The sequence below is a fragment of the Phyllobates terribilis genome, unplaced genomic scaffold (genome assembly GCF_046119375.1).
Source record: "Phyllobates terribilis strain yellow unplaced genomic scaffold, ASM4611937v1 Scaffold_5__5_contigs__length_657084704, whole genome shotgun sequence".
Classification (NCBI taxonomy): Eukaryota; Metazoa; Chordata; class Amphibia; order Anura; family Dendrobatidae; genus Phyllobates; species Phyllobates terribilis.
In genome coordinates this window covers 541480319-541501671 of record NW_027362765.1, presented here as the reverse complement: position 1 = coordinate 541501671, position 21353 = coordinate 541480319, and the positions used below count along the sequence as shown (strand labels likewise).

General features: G+C 44.6%; 1 protein-coding gene across 1 annotated transcript in view; it reads right to left on the bottom strand.

Annotated features, from left to right (window-relative positions):
* The window catches only part of LOC141273669 (transmembrane protein 150A-like), a 151833-nt gene extending 144876 nt beyond the window's left edge, over positions 1-6957 (bottom strand). Inside the window, exon 1 of the mRNA XM_073685844.1 lies at positions 6499-6957. Within this exon, the coding sequence (XP_073541945.1) occupies positions 6499-6578 (80 nt within the window). The 5' untranslated portion in view covers positions 6579-6957. The remainder of the gene's footprint in view (positions 1-6498) is intronic.
* Positions 6958-21353: the final 14396 nt, after the last annotated feature.

Here is a 21353-nt window from a genome sequence, read left to right as displayed (position 1 = left end):
AAGGTGCTTGCTTCACTATTGTATCTTGGTAGGTATCAAAAGTCCTGCAAGGGCCTGTGGGTCACATAACCTGAAGACAGGACGTGTAGAGACCAGTTCTGTAACCCAGGAGAAGCAAGCAGCGATGTGACAGGCAAGTAAGTGTGGCACCAAGATGAAATGAGACCCTTTTTAACCACACTTTGCTTTAAAATGCTGATTGCTCATGTAACATGTTCAAGACCTCCAAACCCAGAAGCACCAAAGCAGCCCTACGGAATTATGGATCCTCCATCATGTTTCACTGTATGTATTTTTTATTGCCTAAAGGGACTAAAAATTTAAGTAAAATAAGAATCTTTAAATAAGATAAATATATTTCTGAAAAAAAAAGAAAAGAAAAAAAATCAACTATACAGAGTTTGGTATAACCAAACTATTTCCAGTTTTTCTGTACATTACATGGTAAAGTGAATAGTGTAATTCAAAACTACAATGCATCACACAGAAAAAATGCCCTCATATAGCTGTTGATAAAATTATTAGACATTGGACTCACCTGTACCCCCAGCCCCCACGCTATCCCCCTTATTAGTTCTCACATGGCTAATTGGCATATGAATGGTAGCTTTGATGGTTAAAGAGGCGAGTATTATTCACTTTTCCACAATGGCAAAGAGGAGAGCTGTCTTAGACAAGAAATATTACCTTGCACATGTAGTCCTAGCACGGTTTTCAATTTTAGATCTTTTTTTTTGTCCTACCAAGTTTTCATCTTGTATGCAGACATCCACAAGTTCCGGGAAAAAAAAAAAAAGTGTATACATACCCTACACAACTTATACCCATTGCTGACCTATACGGCCACCCTGCTGCTTGCCATCTAGTCTTCTTTCTGCTATCATGTACCACGTCTCCGGCCTCTTCACTATAGACCAGGCCTTCCAGTTGTGTCCAGGCCTCAGAAGTCAAAGCGCATCATAAAGCTTCAGCACACGTCTTGAAATCACAACCTTTCAACGTGCAGCGACCTCCAAGGCCCGAAAGCATCAGGAAGTCCTGGCCTATATTGGGGATCGCCTATGGGTTTTGTTTTTTTAAACATCTTATGTTCGTAACAAGGAGTCTTAGACATGTCGGATGTCTGGAAATCAGAGAATACCTGGATTGTGATTTTCTGTATCAAACATTTGGACATTCATACACAATTACATATTACATAGATCTTTTACATGGCTCATTTAATATTCAGGTGTGCCAATAATGCTAACCACCATAACTGTATAAGGTAATGTATGTTGCTTCAGATTTTAAGTGAGGAATTCATAATGAATATACACAAGAAATCAAAAGTATGAATATGGCCTAATTGTCATTGTAACGCTGCAGATATTTTGCCTAGAAAACCCGGATTAAAAATCCACAACATATCAGTTGTGTCTGGCCAGCTGTTTTACACCTTAGGTGGGTACAGCTAATATAGTTGTGCAACAGTCTGGTGTCCAGAACAGCACTGATCTGACTCCTGAACCAGTTCAACACCATTGATGCGAATGAAGTCAGACAAAGACCCCACAGAAAAAAATAAATAAATAAATAAATAGGGATTATTTCTAATATCAGGGGAAAAATAAATATCAAACACAGATTAATTGTATAATAATATGTGAATGCAGCTTAAAAATTGGAAATATTTTAAAACAATCCTATAGTTATTCTGACATAAGTCAGAACCTCTACAGATACAGTCATTATGGTTAATGATTACCGTTAGGTGTATGGCCACATTGATAGAATTGAGTGATGACCACAATACAACCAAACTGATTAAATCAGAAATGGGTAGGGGGATGGGGTGGGGTCGGGGGTTATGGTCTTTTAGATTTTAATTACACATAAGCAAGACAACCACAGCTTTCAATACGTGGTCCAGCTTTTCGGCTTGACCAATTTACACGTCCACACTGGATGGAGAGCCTTTTGTTCTTTGGATGAACATCAGGGCATCTGCAATGATTGTGGGCTTCTACATAGTTTACAAAAATTCCATCTAGAAGCAATGGCAAAACCTACAGGGAACAATTTGCCCAGGATTTAGATGATTTCTAGTATTGTACCAAGCAGAGTTACACAATGAGTTATTTTATTTGTTTTCTACATTCCTTAGTGCCACACACATACACTATTCACTTGAGAAGCAACTCTACCATCATCCCCTGGTGGCTTATTTACCAACAAGCCCTTGTGGAAAGTTTATATATCTGTATACACAATGTACATGTCAACAGCGATTAACCCTTTAGTGACCACCAGGGCCAGTAGTTTTTTGGGTTTTTTAACCGCAATCACTAAGGGGTTAAACTACTATAATTTAAGCTTGGTTAAACAGATTACTGTGCATATGAAGGTTTACTTACTAGAAGCTTTGATATGGGAAGCATGCTACCCATATGGCATCACGTTTTGCAGCCAATGTTGCCAATCTGATTTTTTATTTTTTTTGGACAACTTATTTAGTAATCATCACAGAAAAAGTATTTTATACAGAAACTAGAAAACCATAAGATCAATAAAAGAGAAGCATCTGTTTTTTTCCTCTAAAAGGAACCTGTCAGCAGGATTTCATACCCCAAACTATTTACATGTACATAACTCTTTCAAAGACAAGTGCAGCAATCCCTTTACATGGTTGGTCCGTTCCTTTGCTACAAAAAAAAACAACGCAGTTTGAATTGATATGCAAATGAGGCTAAAAAGCTATGGTAGATCTGAAGCCTCTGTAACTCCAGCTCTATTCCCGACCCAGCACCACCTCCTCCTGTTCGACGGACCACTCCTTTTCCTACAGTCGCACAGAATGGAGGCTGTCAGTCAGGATTAGGCAGCACTGAGCATGGAATAGAGCTGGAGTGACAGAGGCTTCAGATCTGCAAATAGCTCTTCCACCTCATTTGCATATCAATTCAAACCCCAATTTCTCAGTAACAAAGGAATGGACTGATCATGTAAAGGGATTGCTGCACTGGTCTTTAAAAGAGAGTTATGGTACATGAGCATGTAAATAGTTTTGAGTATGAAATCCTGCTGACCGGTTCCTTTTAGAGGAAAAAAATTAATGCTTCTCTTATTGATCTCTTACAGTTTTCTATTCCTGTATAAAATGCTGTCTTTTTGTGATTACTAAATAAGTTGGGGAAAAAAAAAAAATAATAGGGATTGTTGCACTTATCTTTGAGATGGCTGCAAGCGCATTAATACTTTAGGGGGGGGGGGGTGAAATCCCGCTGACAGATTCCATTTAAAGGCCAAGTTTAAAACAAAATAACCTTTTATATGAAATTAGATATCAACAGAAGTAGAGCAGATAATGCACCACTATGGAGCCATAGATGTTTCCTCGCAAGAGGGAGCCATAATACAGCCATGTACATGACCCCAAAGGTCCATAGACAGTATAAGGGAGAACTATCCAAATTATCCCAAAAAATGCAAAGACCTTCAGAGGAACCTTCTAAAATATATCTTCTGTTACGACTACAGTATAAAGTTGGCTATTCATACATTCTACCCAGGTTAGGCTGAAACTACTAAAAAATTCTGGTTTCCACAAGATAGTTGGTAAATATACTTCACCATGTACTTGCTGATGACAATCCATTATCTATAGTCTGATTCACATCTTACCCTTCCTACACAATGTAGAGTAAATTTATGACATTCTGCTACAAGATCTAGCTGTAGGTCACTTATAGAACCAGGTTTGTAAAGCTAATTCAACAGTGAAACCATCATTGGTGGCCTGAACCATTGTCAGCATTAATCAGAGCCCGGCTGGGCGCTTGCAGCCAAGTATATTTTACATAATCTAAAAAGCCGACTGGGTATTTATGGAGAAACCCAACGAGAGAATTGTGGCCCCCTGGACGCCTTCTCCCTGCACTGCTCCAGTGATTGGCAGGTCTCTCCCAAGTGCGTACATAGGCTGCCACGGAAGACTGGACCGGAACAACCAGATATACAACCTCTATATAGAACCTCTGCTTATATTGCAGTTACATCTTTCTTCATGACTATTAAATGCAGGAAACTCTTGGTTGTGCTAGTTTCAAAAGAATAAAGTGCACCATAGCTCAATGGCAAATCAATGACACGACATCCATCCAGCTAGTCACAAATGCAGCAATCTTGGGTCATTTTTACCCATTATTCCCAGTTATGCAACCCTGAAGATGTCCTCTCCTCCTAAGGCCTCATTCAGACTTCCGTGATTTGGAACAGAGTTTCATCATGGACAGCACAAGGACTGTACCTGTGTGCTGTCTGTGATATTTACTGACCCATAAACTTGTGTGGGTAATTTTAATCTGTGACTTGGATCAAAAACAGGCATGTCCCACAAAAGCCCTATAAACTACAATGGGCTCGATATTTAGCTGTAAAAAAAGTCACACATAGAACAAGTGCGTCACTCATGGAGATCTGAGGCATAAAAGTAGGCTTACCTGAAAACAATTGTTTGGAAATCAATTACAGAAAAAACAACTGCTTTATAAGATAAAGGGCTATATGGCCACTATGGAAGCACAACAATCTCAGGCATGTTGGGTGACCAAAATCAGCGCTAAATAAAAAGAGTAGCAGAATGTGAGTTGCAGTTTTCACACAACTTAAAGGGAACCTGTCAGCAGGAATGTCCATGTTAAACTAAAGGTATGGGCAGTGTGGCGCTGTCATACTGATTTAATACATACCTTTAATATAAAAAAAAAAAAAAGAAGCAACCGGGTTATTAACTCATGATAAGTTTCTGTTTCCTCAATGCTTTGAGACGGGACTGTGGGCAGGATCTCCTGCTCAGGGGGCTCAGCCACGGGCCCGCCACTGCCTCTGTTGTATTCATTATTGTTGCAATCTAAATTTTGGGCAGGTGCCGTCCTAACTGTGGGCAGCGCTCTCGCAGATTCAGCTGGTGGTGGTATTCATGAAAATGGCGCCAGGAGGTGGCACATGCGCAGAATGAGATCTCTGCTCAATGACGAGCCGAGATCTCATTCTGCACATGAGCTGCCATTTTCCTGAGGACCTCTGGAGGTCGATTTGCGCATGCGCCATTTTCATGGAGACCGCCACCAGCTGAATCTGCGAGAGCTTCGCGCACAGCTAGGACAGCGCCAACCCAAAGTTTATATTACAACTATAATGAATACAACAGAGGCAGCAGAGAGGCCGTAGCTGAGCCCTCTGAGCAGGAGACCCTGCCCACAGTCCCACCCCAAAGCACCAAGGAAACAGAAATTTATCATGATGAGTTAAAGAAGTTGTCCACTAGTTTGACATTGATGCCCTCAATGTATGATCGGCCGGGGTCCCACACGCGACACACCCGCCGATAAGCTGTTATTGGTGCAGTCGGAAGTCCTTACCTGCGGTACATGGCCGTCAAGTTGTGGTGCCCGCCGCTTGTAACTGCACATCCGCCTGCGATAGGGCATCAATGTCAAAGTAGTGGACAACCCCTTTAATGAAAAGCAGGCTGCTGATTTTTAAACTAAAAAGGTATGTATTAAATCAGTATGACAGCGCCATACTGCCTATACCCTTAGTTTAACATGGATATTCCTGCTGACAGTTTTCCTTTAAATGCAAGTCCAAAGGGAAGCAAAGTTACAAAGGGTTGGATTTTTTGTTTCAGTCACATAGGCTTTGCATTAAATGCAATACTGTGCTAGACCTGTCCCTGGGCTACAAGTTCTAACTCATCCCAAAGACACAAACTGCTAGTAGCCAACACCTATGGCAACCAATTTTCCACCTAATTTTAATTGATCTCTAAAAGACTCATGGGTGCATTTAGCATTTTGGACAAAAAAAAGGAATATAGGAATGCCACATGAATCTGTCAGATAATAATATGCAGACCTGCCAGTTATGGCACAACTATTATTGCAGGGAGACAGATGTAAAGTGAGTAAGGGTCAGGTAATAGTACAGAGGATCAGATTCTGCAGGGGATGGAGTAAAGAGGACAATATTACTAATAACAGTTACATACATCCCATCACCACTATGTACAACGTCGCCTATAAAGAAATGGTGGACAAGCTGCTAAATATCAGAAATGTCAATTACAATCAATGTGATCAATTCTGACAATGCCTTGTGTAGGCGCAGACCGTACGTCAGGGTTGTGGCAGCGCCACCATTCTGGGTGGCAGGGCACATATTGGACCTGTCTATGACCTTCTAGCGGCCACCTAGTATTTATTCCCTATGGTGACCCACAGATGACAGGCGGCTGCTGAGCTCATCTGCTGACAGGACAAGGTACATGATGAAGGTGCCAGGAGCTCTGGGCATTGCTGAGGCCATGGCATCCCCTGGAGGTGTAAAGAGCAGCCCCAGCCCCTATACCTCCCCCAAGATGTTGCACACATGTCATTATTACCTTTCTCTCCAACACAAAGACCCCTTTGATCAGTGTTCCCCGGCTACCTCCCCCATCCCCAGCCATGCACTTACACTATCCACATCCCGGTAATGGTGAAGGCTGGCAGCGTGATGGGCAGGATCACCCAGCCTGGCATCTTGGAGAGAGGCATGATCGCGCCCAGGATGCTGCCCTGCTGAGGGTGTCCTGGGCTTCAGCACTTCGCTGCGAGTCCTGCAGTAGATCGTCCAGATCCAGGTGGAGGCTTCTCCCAATAACTCCAGGAAAGTTTCAGCTGCTCTTCTCCCATAGCCCAGGATGGCGCTCCCCACCGCCAGCGCCCGGCTCCACGCATGCAGGTCCTGATGGGCAGAAGGCTTCACCTTTCCGATCCCCGGGCCAAGGCGCCAGCAGCCCGGCCTGGGGTCCAGACGAGGGACTTGATCCGGACTGTGATCTCCCGATCACTCACAGCCACAGCCTGCGGCCAGATCACAATATCACAATGTAACTCTGCTGGGAGGGAGCTCCGCCCGGTCCCGCCCCGCAGCCTGAATAGGCCACGCCCAGGGGCGGGGGGAGTCTGGACGGAGCAGTCTGTGCCGTCTCTGGTGATGTCTAGAATGGAGTTCCTCCTGTGAGGGGGATGATGTCACGGGAAGGGCGGGGCTTCCTCAGTCCAATGCAGACCCGATACAAGGTGGCAGCGTTGTGCTGAGGCTGCTGGGGATGAGGCGAGAAGTGTGGAGGAGATCCTCAGAGGACTGAGGGGCTGCACCATGGAGCTGTGTGAAGATGGGAATGATTACATACAGTGGTGGCTAAAAGTATTAGCACCCTGCAATTCTGTCAGATAATACTCAGTTTCTTCCTGAAAATGATTGCAATCACAAATTCTTTGGTATTATTATCTTCATTTAATTTGTCTTCAATGAAAAAAACACAAAAAGAATTGTCCTAAAGCCAAACTGGATATAATTCCACACCAAACCTAATAAAGGGGGTGGACAAAAGTATTGGCACCCTTTGAAAAATCATGTGATGCTTCTCTAATTCATGTAATTAACAGCACCTGTAACTTACCTGTGGCACCTAACAGGTGTTGGCAATAACTAAATCACACTTGCAGCCAGTTAACATGGATTAAAGTTGACTCAACCTCTGTCCTGTGTCCTTGTGTGTACCACATTGAGCATGGAGAAAAGAAAGAAGACCAAAGAACTGCCTGAGGACTTGAGAAACCAAATTGGGAGGAAGCATGAGCAATCTCAAGGCTGCAAGTCCATCTCCAAAGACCTGAATGTTCCTGTGTCTTCTGTGCGCAGTGTCATCAAGAAGTTTAAAGCCCATGGCACTGTGGCTAACCTCCCTAGATGTGGACGGAAAAGAAAAATTGACGAGAGATTTCAACGCAAGATTGTGCAGATGGTGGATAAAGAACCTCGACTAACATCCAAACAAGTTCAAGCTGCCCTGCAGTCCGAGGGTTCAACAGTGTCAACCCATACTATCCATCGGCGTCTGAATGAAAAGGGACTGTATGGTAGGATACCCAGGAAGACCCCACTTCTTACCCCGAGACATAAAAAAGCCAGGCTGTAGTTTGCCAAAACTTACATGAGAAAGCCTAAAACGTTTTGGAAGAATGTTCTCAGGTCAGATGAGACAAAAGTAGAGCTTTTTGGGAAAAAGCATCAACATAGAGTGTACAGGAAAAAAAAAGAGGCATTCAAAGAAAAGAACACGGTCCCTACAGTCAAACATGGCGGAGGTTCCCTGATGTTTTGGGGTTGCTTTGCTGCATCTGGCACTGGACTGCTTGACCGTGTGCATGGCATTAGGAAGTCTGAAGACTACCAACAAATTTTGCAGCATAATGTAGGACCCAGTATGAGAAAGCTGGGTCTCCCTCAGAGGTCATGGGTCTTCCAGCAGGACCATGACCCAAAACACACTTCCAAAAGCACTATGAAATGGTTTGAGAGAAAGCACTGGAGACTTCTAAGGTGGCCAGCAATGAGTTCAGACCTGAATCCCATAGAACACCTGTGGAGAGATCTCAAAATGGCAGTTTGGAGAAGGCACCCTTCAAATATCAGGGACCTGGAGCAGTTTGCCAAAGAAGAATGGTCTACAATTCCAGCAGAGCATTGTAAGAAACTCATTGATGGTTACCGGAAGCGGTTGTTCGCAGTTATTTTGGCTAAAGGTTGTGCAACCAAGTATTAGGCTGAGGGTGCCAATAATTTTGTCCGGCCCTTTTTTGGAGTTTTGTTTGAAATGATCAATGATTTGATTTTTGCTTCATTCTCTTTTGTGTTTTTTCCTTGCAAGCAAATTAAATGAAGAGAATAATACCAAAGAATTTGTGATTGCAATCATTTTCAGGAAGAAACGGAGTATTATCTGACAGAATTGCAGGGGTGCCAATACTTTTGGCCAGCACTGTAGGACTAAGTGTGAGTGGGCTGAGCATGTATTTTAGGGGCAAAGAAATACATGGATGATGTTACTATATGGGCTGCATGGTGAAGGGTTGCACAGGGAAATGGCCGCTGCTAATTTTATGGGGCTTCTTATCGGGGAGGGGGGGGTGTTACTATATGGGCTGCATGGTGGAGGGTTGCACAGGGAAATGGCCGCTAATTTTATGGGGCTTCTTATCGGGGGGGGCTTTCACGGTGAAAGGGTTAATGTTTCGTGAATGAGGCTGCATGGGGAAGATGATGATGAGGGGCTGTGCGGAGAAGGGGGATGATGATGAGGGCCTGTGCGGAGAAGGGATGATGATGAGGGTCTGTGCGGAGAAGGGGGATGATGATGAGGGCCTGTGCGGAGAAGTCTGGATGATGATGAGGGGCTGTGCGGAGAAGTCTGGATGATGAGGAGGGGCTGTGCGGAGAAGTCGGGATGATGACGGGGGCCTGTGCGGAGAAGTCGGGATGATGACGGGGGCCTGTGCGGAGAAGTCGGGATGATGACGGGGGCCTGTGCGGAGAAGTCGGGATGATGACGGGGGCCTGTGCGGAGAAGTCGGGATGATGACGGGGGCCTGTGCGGAGAAGTCGGGATGATGACGGGGGCCTGTGCGGAGAAGTCGGGATGATGACGGGGGCCTGTGCGGAGAGGTCGGGATGATGACGGGGGCCTGTGCGGAGAAGTCGGGATGATGACGGGGGCCTGTGCGGAGAAGTCGGGATGATGACGGGGGCCTGTGCGGAGAAGTCGGGATGATGACGGGCGCCTGTGCGGAGAAGTCGGGATGATGACGGGGGCCTGTACGGAGAAGTCGGGATGATGACGAGGGCCTGTGAGGAGAAGTCGGGATGATGACGGGGGCCTGTGCGGAGAAGTCGGGATGATGACGGGGGCCTGTGCGGAGAAGTCGGGATGATGACGGGCGCCTGTGCGGAGAAGTCGGGATGATGAAGGGCGCCTGTGCGGAGAAGTCGGGATGATGACGGGGGCCTGTGCGGAGAAGTCTGGATGATGACGGGGGCCTGTGCGGAGAAGTCTGGATGATGACGGGGGCCTGTGCGGAGAAGTCGGGATGATGACGGGGGCCTGTGCGGAGAAGTCGGGATGATGACGGGGGCCTGTGCGGAGAAGTCGGGATGATGACGGGGGCCTGTGCGGAGAAGTCGGGATGATGACGGGGGCCTGTGCGGAGAAGTCGGGATGATGACGGGGGCCTGTGCGGAGAAGTCGGGATGATGACGGGGGCCTGTGCCGAGAAGTCGGGATGATGACGGGGGCCTGTGCCGAGAAGTCGGGATGATGACGGGGGCCTGTGCCGAGAAGTCGGGATGATGACGGGGGCCTGTGCCGAGAAGTCGGGATGATGACGGGGGCCTGTGCCGAGAAGTCGGGATGATGACGGGGGCCTGTGCCGAGAAGTCGGGATGATGACGGGGGCCTGTGCCGAGAAGTCGGGGTGATGACGGGGGCCTGAGCCGAGAAGTCGGGATGATGACGGGGGCCTGTGCGGAGAAGTCGGGATGATGACGGGGGCCTGTGCCGAGAAGTCGGGATGATGACGGGGGCCTGTGCCGAGAAGTGGGGATGATGACGGGGGCCTGTGCCGAGAAGTGGGGATGATAATGATGGGCTGTGCCGAGAAGTCGGGATGATAATGATGGGCTGTGCCGAGAAGGGGGCATTACGATGAGGAGCTGTGCGGAAAAGGTGGGTATGATGGGGGGCTGTGCATAAAAGGGGGAATGATGAGAAACTGTGCAGAGAAGGGGGATGTGATGATGAGGGGCTGCTCAGAGAAAGGGATGTGATAATGACCGGCTGTTCAAAGAAAAGGGATGTGATAATGACCGGCTGTTCAAAGAAAGGGGATGTGATTGAAGCGGTGTCCAAAGAACATGGCAAGGCGGGATTCCAGTACAGCACAGCAGACGAGGAGGCAGAAACAAAACTCCGGCTTTATTATGTACAGAGTAATTATATGCCGGGAGATGAGAATAATAGTATTTACAATGACAATATTAATAACATGAACATAGGAAGAAATAGCTGAAGTGAGTGACAAAACTATGCTCCAGCTATGGCAATGAAAGCTCAATACAAACAGTACAAATCAAGTTTCACAAGCTACTCTAGGCTAATGCTCTATCTGGCTTTCTGCTAATCGGGCCACGCTGCTACAGCGTCCTAACTAAAGAAAACTGCGTTAAACCTTAACACAGCTAACCATCGGTGAGTCGCTCACAATTGGTACTCCTTGTTTCAGATGTAATTAAGCCGAATCAGCTACACTTGAGTCCTTTCTCCTGTATATTGGATCTCTTTACCTCTGCAGGTAGGCAAGCCTTGTTTCACTTTCAATGTTGAGAGATGCTTGCCACTCTGTGTTGTCTGTATCTCAGGTCACCAATGCTCAGGGAAGCTGTTCTACAGAAGGGATGAAGTTCTTGACTTTTAGACATAGTCTTGTCAACAAATCTTGCAATAGTCTGTAATATTATCTTTCTAGGGAATAATCAGTTCCTCTTTTAGTCTTTCCTTATCAGGGAACTGGCAGAAGTCTCCCTGTTACCTCAGACACACAGGAGGACTCTCTGCTTCCTGGTTCATCTCCCTCTCTCAGCACACACCAAAAACAACAGGAGGGGGGGAGGCGACTAGTCCAAAAGCAAAAACCCAGAAGGGATCATGGTCTCTTAAAGCCACAGTGTCATTCAATGTCCAGTAAGGGCTGACCCTCTGTATGATGATGAGGGGCTGTTCTGAGAAGGGGGGATGATGGTGAAGGGCTGTGGAGAGAAGGGAGGATGATGGGGGGGCTGTGCGAAGAAGGGGGTGATGATGATAGGGGGCTGTGCGGAGAAGGGGAGATGATGGGCTTTGCAAAAAAGGTGGGTGATGATGGGGCTGTGCTGAAAAGTAGGGAATAATGATGAGGAGCTTTGCGGAGAAGGGGTGATGATAAGGGGCTCTACGGAAAAGACAGAGTGATGATGAGGGGCTGTGTGGAAAAGGGTGATGATGTGGTACTGTGCGGAGAAGGGGGGATGATGAGGCTGTTCGGAGAAAGGGGGGATTATGTGTGGAGAAAGGGGTGTGATGATTAGGGTCTGTGCGAAGAAGGGTGATGATGAGGGGCTGTTCAGAGAAGGAGGGATGATAATGATGAGCGGCTGTGCGGAAAAGGGGGTGTGATGATGGCAGACTACAGAGAAAGAGGGATGATGATGATAAGGGGCTGTGCGGAAAAGGAGGGGTTGATGGGGGCTGTGCGGAAAAGTGAGGGTCATTGGCTGTGCGGAAAAAAGGGTGAAGATGCTGAGGGGCTGTGTGGAGAAGGGATGATGGGCAGTGTGGAGAAGGGATGATGATGATGGGCAGTGTGGAGAAGGGATGATGATGATGGGCAGTGTGGAGAAGGGATGATGATGATGGGCAATGTGGAGAAGGGATGATGATGATGGGCAGTGTGGAGAAGGGATGATGAGGTGCTGCATGTGGGAGGTTGGTCTGCACAGGGAAGAGGGTGATGTCAGTCACAGGAGGCTGCATGTTGGTTGGGCTGTGGGGGAAGAGGGTGATGTCACTCGTGCTTTTTGATTTCATCATCACTTATCTCCAATGTGGCTTAATTTTAAGTATTGACTTGTAAAGTTCATTGTTATAGACTTGTATTTATAAATATATTTATATCTTTCTCCGTTTTGTTAAATGTATTTAAATATGTGCTTTAATAAAACTGAAACTACGGGTTGAATTTTCATTTTTATATTTCTAAAGCTCAGAGTGTGTTCACACATTGTAATTTGTTGGGGAAACAATTTGCAACAAAGTCCTCTCCAGTAGACCTGCACTAAACCATTTCTTTCCTGCCCTCAGCAGCTTTTAACCCGACCGAGCCACTTTGTACGTGACTGACCGAGCCTCATTTTTACAATCTAACATGCGTCATTTTATGAGCAATGTATCCCAGTGATTCTGAGATTGTTTTTTCATGATATGTTGTACTTCATGTTAGTGGTAAATTTTGGTCGATATGATTTGCATTTATTGATGAAATTATTGAAAATTTGACAAATTTTTCAAAATTTCGCAATTTTTATCCCCGTAAATCAGATAGTTATACCACACAAAATGGTTAATAAATGACATTTCTTCTATATTTACTTTACATTAGCATCATTTTTTAAACATTTTTTTGTTAGGAAATTAGAAGGGTTAAAAGTTTATCAGAAATTTTCCATTTTTCCAACAAAATTTACAAAACCTATTTTTCACAGAACATTTGAAGAGAATTTGAGGTGCTATATGACAGAAAAAAGTGACACAATTTTAAAAACTACACCCCTAAAAGTGCTTCCACATTCAAGAAGTATATGAACCCTTTCGGTGCATCACTGTACTTAACCCCTTCCCGACATTTGAAGTATATATACGTCATTGTCGGAAAGGGTGCTGTGCACGGGCGATCGCCGCCAGGTGTCAGCTGATTCTGACAGCTGACACCGGGGTCTCAGTGCCAGGAGCAGTCCCCGTACTGCTCCTGGCACTTTAACCCTTGTAGGGTTTTACTCACTCGGCTGCTTTTGAGGTAGGCACAGGAAGCAGTTTCTTTAAAATGTCCAAGGCAGGTTTATTGAACTTCATAAACTGCACTTTAGAAGTAAACGAAAACACAGTCTTGACCAGCACAAAAACAGAAAAAGTCCATACAGTACTGCGGGATCGCCCGCTCACGATCAGTGTTCTTTAGCAAAAACACGCTGGAGGTCTCCACACCTCCAGCCATAGACACTGAATGAGACACTCGGTCTCCATTTTATTTACAAAAAACACGCCCTGGGGTGGGGATATGTGAGCAGCCATTCCCTTCCATCTCTTATGACTGCTCATACAAACCGGCCCTGATACGCCCTCTTAACCCTCTCAGCACTACGTGTGCCGGAGCATGCTTTCCCTGGGTTACATCACCGAAGCTATGAACCTCGGTGATACATATCATCCCTTAAGGACCTGACCGGCGGCCATCTTACACCCGCTAAATGTTGCAATCGCAGCATTTAGTGAGCAGGCAGAGGGAAGAAAGCCCCTCTGCCCTTGGATCGGAGACCCCGCAACATTATCACGAAACCCAGTCGTTGCCATGGTGACCCGATCTCATCATGACGACATCCGGGTCACCATAGGTAGCAAAGTTGCTGGATCATGCTCAGTGCATGATCTAGCAACTTTGTGTGTGAGTGCAGCATTGACGGTTTATAAGGCATAGGAATACTCCTGTGTCCCTATGCTTTATAAGCGATCAGGCTGAAAAAAGTGAAAGTTCCATAGTGAGACAAAGCGAAAAAATATGTAAAAATATAAAAAAAAATCACAAAATAATTATAAAAAAAAAATATTGTACCCATTAGTAAATATTTTTATGAAAAAATAAATAAACAAAAAGCACACATATTTGGTATCGCTGCGTCTGGAACAACCTGACCTATAAAACTGTCCCACTAGTTAACCCCTTCAGTGAGCACCGTAAAAAAAAAAAAAGGCAAAAAATGATGCTTTATCATGATAGCGCCGAACAAAAAGTTGAATAAAACTCGGTCAAAAAGACGAATGTAAATTAATAATGGTATCACTGAAAACGTTATCTTGTCCCGCAAAAATCAAGCAGCCATACTGCTCCATCAGCGGAAAAATAAAAAAAAGTTATAGCTCTCAGAATAAAGCAATGCAAAAATAATTCTTTTTTTCTATAAAATAGTTTTTATTGTGTAAAAGCACCAAAATATAAAAAACAATATAAGGCTGTGTGCCCACGATGCGTATTTCATGCGTTTTTGGTGTGGAAATTTCCGCAGCGTAAACGCATGATAAACGCATGGTAAGCCTTCTGCCATTGTCCCCTATGCAATTCCGCACTTTCAGTGCCCATGCTGCGGATTTTTCCGCAGTGTTTATGCTGCGCTCAAAAATCCGCAGCATGTCCATTAATTTTGCGGAAGCGCGGCGTAATCGCCGCCATTGACTTGCATTGAGACGCACATAATCCGTGTCAGTACATTTGTACTCACGGATTATATGCGTTTCAATGTGCGGATGGTACCCAAGTCTGGAGGAGAGGAGACTCTCCTCCAGACCTGGGTACCATTGTACCTGTAAAAAAAAGAATAAAAAAAAAAATAAAGATTATATTCACCTTCCGACGGCCCCCGGTCTCCTTCCCTGTGCTTGCGGGCTGGACTGAAGGACCTGCGGTGACGTCACAGTGATGTGACCGCAGGCCCTTCAGCGCAGAGTCTCGCGATATCCCGGCAGCCAGGAACGAACGCGGCAGCACACGCCGGGCCATCGGAGGGTAAGTATAGCTTTATTTTTTTATTTTTAAACATTCTTTCGGTCACAGTATATAAATCCATGCCGGTTGCATGGATTTATATAGTGTGACCTAGTTGTCAAGCACTTTCCAGGTGATGCTAAAATCGCCTGGAAAGCGCTTGTCAATCCACATGCGGAAACGCATGTGGAAACGCATGTGAATCCGCATGTATTCCGCAGGAAAAACGCATGTACAATGCGCATGCGTTTTTTCTGCCAGGGAGATGCAGAAATGATGCAGAAATTTTCTGCTTCATTTCTGCATCGTGGGCACATAGCCTAAGTTTGGTATTGCTGTAATCATACTGACCCAAAGAATAAAGCTGCCATATCAATGTTACTACATGCGGAACAGCATAAAAAAAAATAATTCCTGAATTGCTGTTTTTTGTTCATTTTGTCTCCCAAAAATCAGAAGAGAAAGCGATTAAAAAATGTCACGTGCCCGAAAATGGTACCAATAAAAACGTCAACCCATCCCGCAAAAAACAAGCCTACACTTGACTCTTGTCGGCAGAAATATGGAAAAATTATAGCTCTCAAAATATGGCAATGCAAATACTAGTTTTTGCATTAAAAACATCTTTTAGTGTGTGACAGCTGCCAAAAATAAAAACCTGATATAAATCTGGTATCGCTGTAATCGAACTGACAAGAATAAAGTTGTCTAATCACTTATACCGCACGAGGAACGGCGTAAAAAATAAATAAAACCAATTATTCACCTGTTGTTGATTTGTTTATTCTGCCTCCCAAAGATCGCAGTAAGGCTCGGCTCATATTTATCCTGCGCTAAGCGCTTACACTGGGGTTTCCGTGTAAATCTCTGAAATATGTGATTCAGACGGAAACCTCGGCTGAAGATTCCCTATATTGAGGCAGATGGAGGTACTGTGGAAGGGCCTGTGATCCGGCAGTGTCCGTCTATTTAGGCGTACATAAAGTGCAGTCGGCCACAGTTTTGTGCCCTTCTGAAAAGGACAACGCTGAACAGGTGCCAGATGGAGTCCAGAGTAACTGCTGCCTCATTATAGAGAATGGATCCCTCGGGGGTTTCATCTGAATCACGTCACTTGGTGATTTAGATGGAAACCCCGATATAAGTGCTCAGCGTAGAGCGCTGGATAAATGTGATCCAAAATGTTAGGTAAAATGTTCCTAACAAAAGCTTAGAATCAATCCACAAAAAAAGCCCCGACTCAGGTCCGTCATCTGTCAATGGAAATGTGATGTGGTCCCTAAAAAAAGTGGTTTTGTAAATTTTGTTGGAAAAATGAGAAATCGCTGATCAACTTTTAACCCTTACAACTTCCTAACAAAAAAAAATGATGTTTTCAAAATTGTGCTGATGTAAAATAAACATGTGGGAAATGTTATTTATTAACTATTTTGAGGCACATAACTCTCTTATTTAAGGGCTTAAAAATTGAAAGTTTGAAAATTGCAAAATTTTCTCGAAATTTCCGTTTTTTTCACAAATAAACGCAAGTCATATAGAAGAAATTTTACCCCTATCATGAAGTACAATATGTCGTGAAAAACAATCTAAGTTATTACCTCATAAAGTGACAGTGGTCAGAATTGTAAAATTTGGCCTGGTCATGAAGGTGAAAACAGGCTCGGGGGTGAAGGGGTTAAAGCAATGTGTAAAGTAAACATGAAAATTTAACTTTTTCCCACAAAAATGTTGCTTTAGCCCCAAATTTTTCATTTTCACAAGGGTAACAAGCAAAAATGGACCATACAATTTGTTTTCCAATTTCTCGAGTACATTGATACCCCATATGTGATGGAAAATTACTGTTTGAGGGCACGTCATGTCTCGAAATGGAAGGCGCACCATTTACCTTTTGGAATGCAAAATTGGTTAGAATAGATAGCGGACACCATGTCACGCTTGCAGAGCCCCAAGAGAAAATGGACCACATAATTTATTGGGCAATTTCTCTTAACTATAGGGATACCCCATATGTACTCAGAAACTCTTATTTGAGCAAATGGCAGGGCTTGGAAGGGAAGAAGCACAATTTGATTTTTGGAGTGAAAAATAGTCTGGAATGGATTGTGGACACCATGTTGCATTTAGAGAGCCGCAAAGGTTCAAGAACAGCAGAAACTCCCACAAATGTCTTCATATTTTACAGAATTACATAACATCGGGCTGTGAAAATGAAAAATGAATTTTTTCCCCTCACCCATGACTGCACCATGGAGAGAGTGGGATCCGCCCCTATTACTGGACAGGAAGCCAAGACCACAATATAAAAAGGCAACTCCCACTTCCTCCTTCAATGTGGTTTCCTGTCCTCTGGATGTAGGAGCCTCGAGTACACGGCTGGATCAGCCATGAATTATGGAACACAATAGACTGTCTATAGCAACCTCTAGTAAGAATGGCAGTGAGTACAGGGACCCAGTCGGGCGCTGAATTGCTAACATCAGTCTGGGAGGATCTACATTTAATGCTTCAAGACCTACCTATGGTTGGTGTCTGGCCTAGGGCCTTGCATTTCAGTAGCCCTGGGGCCTAATGATTCTCACATGTCTTGGTGTCCTGTTTTTGTTTTGTTTTTTGGTTAAGCTGTGGCTTAGTTGCCTAAGGAATCTGTCTTGTTAACAGAGCCTGTGGTCGATTCTTATTAACTTGTCGGTTGCCTGATGGCTGGCGCCTCATGGTTGGTGTATTGAACCTATCGCCTCATGGCTTGTGTATTGAACCTGTCGCCTCATGGCTTGTGTATTGAACCTGTGGCCTCATGGCTGCCACCTCATGGCTTGTGTATTGAACCTGTCACCTCATGGCTGCTGCTTCATGGCTTGTGTATTGAACCTGTCGCCTCATGGCTTGTGTATTAAACCTGTCACCTCATGGCTGCTGCCTCATGGCTTATGTATTAAACCTGTGGACTCATGGCTTCCTCCTCATGGCTTGTGTATTGAATTTGTTGCCTCATTGCTGAAGCCTCATGGCTTGTGTATTAAACCTGTCGCCTCATGGCTGTTGCCTCATGGCTTGTGTATTGTACCTGTTGCCTCATGGCTGCTGCCTCATAGCTTGTGTATTGAACCTGTTGTCTCATGGCTGCTGCCTCATGGCTTGTGTATTGAACCTGTTGACTCATGGCTGCTGCCTCATGGCTTGTGTATTGAACCTGTTGATGGCTGCCACCTCATGGCTTGTGTATTCTACCTGTTGATGGCTGCTGCCACCGCATATCTTGGGTGTGGGGCCTGTCGTCTCATATCCGGCCTCAGGTCTTGTGCATTGGGTCTGCCGACTCGGATAGGGCCTCAAGTCGTGTGTGGGGCTGGTCGCCTAGAGTATGACCTCATCTGTATGGATGTCACCTCATATCTGAAGTTTTGGGCTGCCTGAAGGTTTTCAGTCCACTTCATATTTGTGGAAAACCTGTCACTTTAGGTTAGGATTTTCCATGGCTAACAGCGTAGCTTAGGGGACCTCCGCTGGAGTATGACTTTCAGTGGTATGCACTACGTCGGGGACCATGGCATTTGCCCAATTAGCCTGCCGACTTGGGCCTTGTAGATCGGTTTTCACTACTGTCTCAAAGCGTCACTACTCTTTACCATCAATACTGCTGATATTGAAAAACATGGCTCTTGGATGATGCCGTCAGTTTGTGGTGATTCTACTAAACAGCAAGGAGGGGCCTTAATAAATTACAGCCCACATGTAGTTGGTGGTTCCAACAGATTTCAGTAAATTCCTTTTACCTGGATAGCTTATTGGACGGGTCTGCATTTAACATCTAGATCCCAGTTATCCTTCCTGTTGGAATGGGTCACTGTTGTGTAAGTCCAGTTTTCAGGGCTGGGATCATGACATGGAGCGGTTGGCATCTCTGTTGGTTCCAGGTTATCCTTCTAGGGGCTCAGTAGCTTAGGCATGGCTAGACTGAACAGAACCAGCATAAGTCCAGTCGATCCTCCCGGTCTGATGTCATAAGATGGACTGCTAAGACAGTTCAATTCACCCTCCTGGAAGATTAAGAGCAACGGAACAGCAGCCATCACTTCCAGCGAGGGGAACACGGCCTGGTATGGCATGGTGTATCCGCGGCGGACCAAAGCCGGGGCAGCATCTCCGGACAGGGGACACGGCCTAGCTGGCGCAGTGTATCCCCGGGGTAGAAATATCCCTAAGGACATTCCGGAGGGGGAACACGGCCTGGTATGGCGCAGTGTATCCCTGGAGGGCAAAGCTGGTACAGCATCTCTGTACAGGGAACACTGCCTAATTGGCACAGTGTATCCCCGGGGTAGAAATATCCCTAAGGACATTCCGGAGGGGGAACATGGCCTAGAGTGCCAAGGCACTCTGAAGACTGTTACATGAAGATTAAAAAACTGATAAACCACCAATTAAGCCAAATCTACCCTCATGGTATGAAGTGGTAAAATGAACTTTATTGTGCCAAATGGAGCTTCACTATACCGGTCTGCTCTCCTAGTGGAGGTATGAGTTGGACTCGCCAGTATGGGTCTGATAAACTATCAATATTTCAGTCTATCCTCCTAATAAATTGGTTAATTATCCAGTTAATAGGCTTTTCGAGTGATGAAACTGCAACTTTAGAATCTATAAGGGGAGGAATTGATGGATGAGTAAAATGTCCTTACCTGTGAGACTCCTGTGGCGAAGAGGGAATATCTTCACTAGATAAGACAAATGCCTTCGAACTGAGGTAAGACCATTCTGATTATCTCTCAAGCACAGGATGATACGTCCATATTGACGGTATCGGGTCCTAATACCTTGGTTTAAGACCATCTGAGATTTGACCAATACCACATGAGGTCTATATCTTTCTGATTGGTTCGCTTCCTTAGGCAAGAAATTTTTAAAAAAATGTTGAATCAGGTGATGGTTATTAATTGGTTTCCTGGGGTTTTTCTTTTTTTTCAAATATCTAATCTATTTAGCATTTGAACTGTTTTCAACTAATAATCTTCATGGTTGGATTGTATTATTAGCATCCACTTAAGTTGTAGATTGATGCCATTGTAGAGAATAGGATGAATCCTATCATCCCTATATGAATGGTGGATGGGGACTTTTTCTTATATGAAATCACTCAGATCTCTTTTTTGCCTGTTCAGCTCTTAGTACATAGGTAGGATACAGCAACCAGAAATTCCCCAAGATTGGAATATTGAGCTATAGGTGTCCGTTTCGGCTTAAATACATTTCTTAGGAGAACTCAACGTTACGCCTTAAACACAGGGAAAAAAATAGCTGGATTATAATAAAGTACTAGATATTCCGGTTGGTTTTTGGAAACCCTTTGGCATTCTGGGAGGCTAAATTTACACTTGATAACATAGTGTTAAGTAGATGTTGAGCCATCAGATGACATTAGACGAGTGTCTTATGGTCCAGATCTGGCCTTGGTGGGGCCGTCAATAGAAAAGGTCAATATTGGGGTAGAGTCCCTAGTCAAGGCCTTGCTAAAGTTACCAGGGCCATTGAATTGCTTAAACCCCTGCTTCGGTTAACATGCTAGGTTTAGTACCAGTTTCTATATAATTCAGTTGTGGATTAGGTGATTTAATGATACAGGTTGGTTAGGTGATTTAATGATACAGGTTATCTAATTAGAAATCCGAGGAAGGTAGCCAACCATACATAAGTGAAGTTTATAAATATAGTACCTCTCTATATTATAATAATAAAAAGGGAGAAGTTGTTGTAAAAAGTAAAATAATTCCTTTTTCTTTTACTCTGGTTGGCTCTATCTTGCTGGAGCTCCAAATTGATAGTCATGAGCTTGAATGATATCTAAAACTTTTACAATCTTCCTTCCTGAAGCACTATCAGGTGAACTGGGGTATTCCAGGGATCTTTCTTCAGGTGTAAAATCCTACATGGGTTCTCCCTTCCTATTAGAGGATTCCATTATCATCGAATGGAATCCTCTGTCTCTCCATGGTGCTGTCATGGGGGAGGGGAAAAATGATAATTACTTACCGGTAATTTTGATTTTCCTGAAACCTGTGACCGCACCCTAATTTTCCCTCCCTCTGAAGGAATGACCACATGATTTGTTACACAATTTCTCGTGAACTTGGCAATACCCTA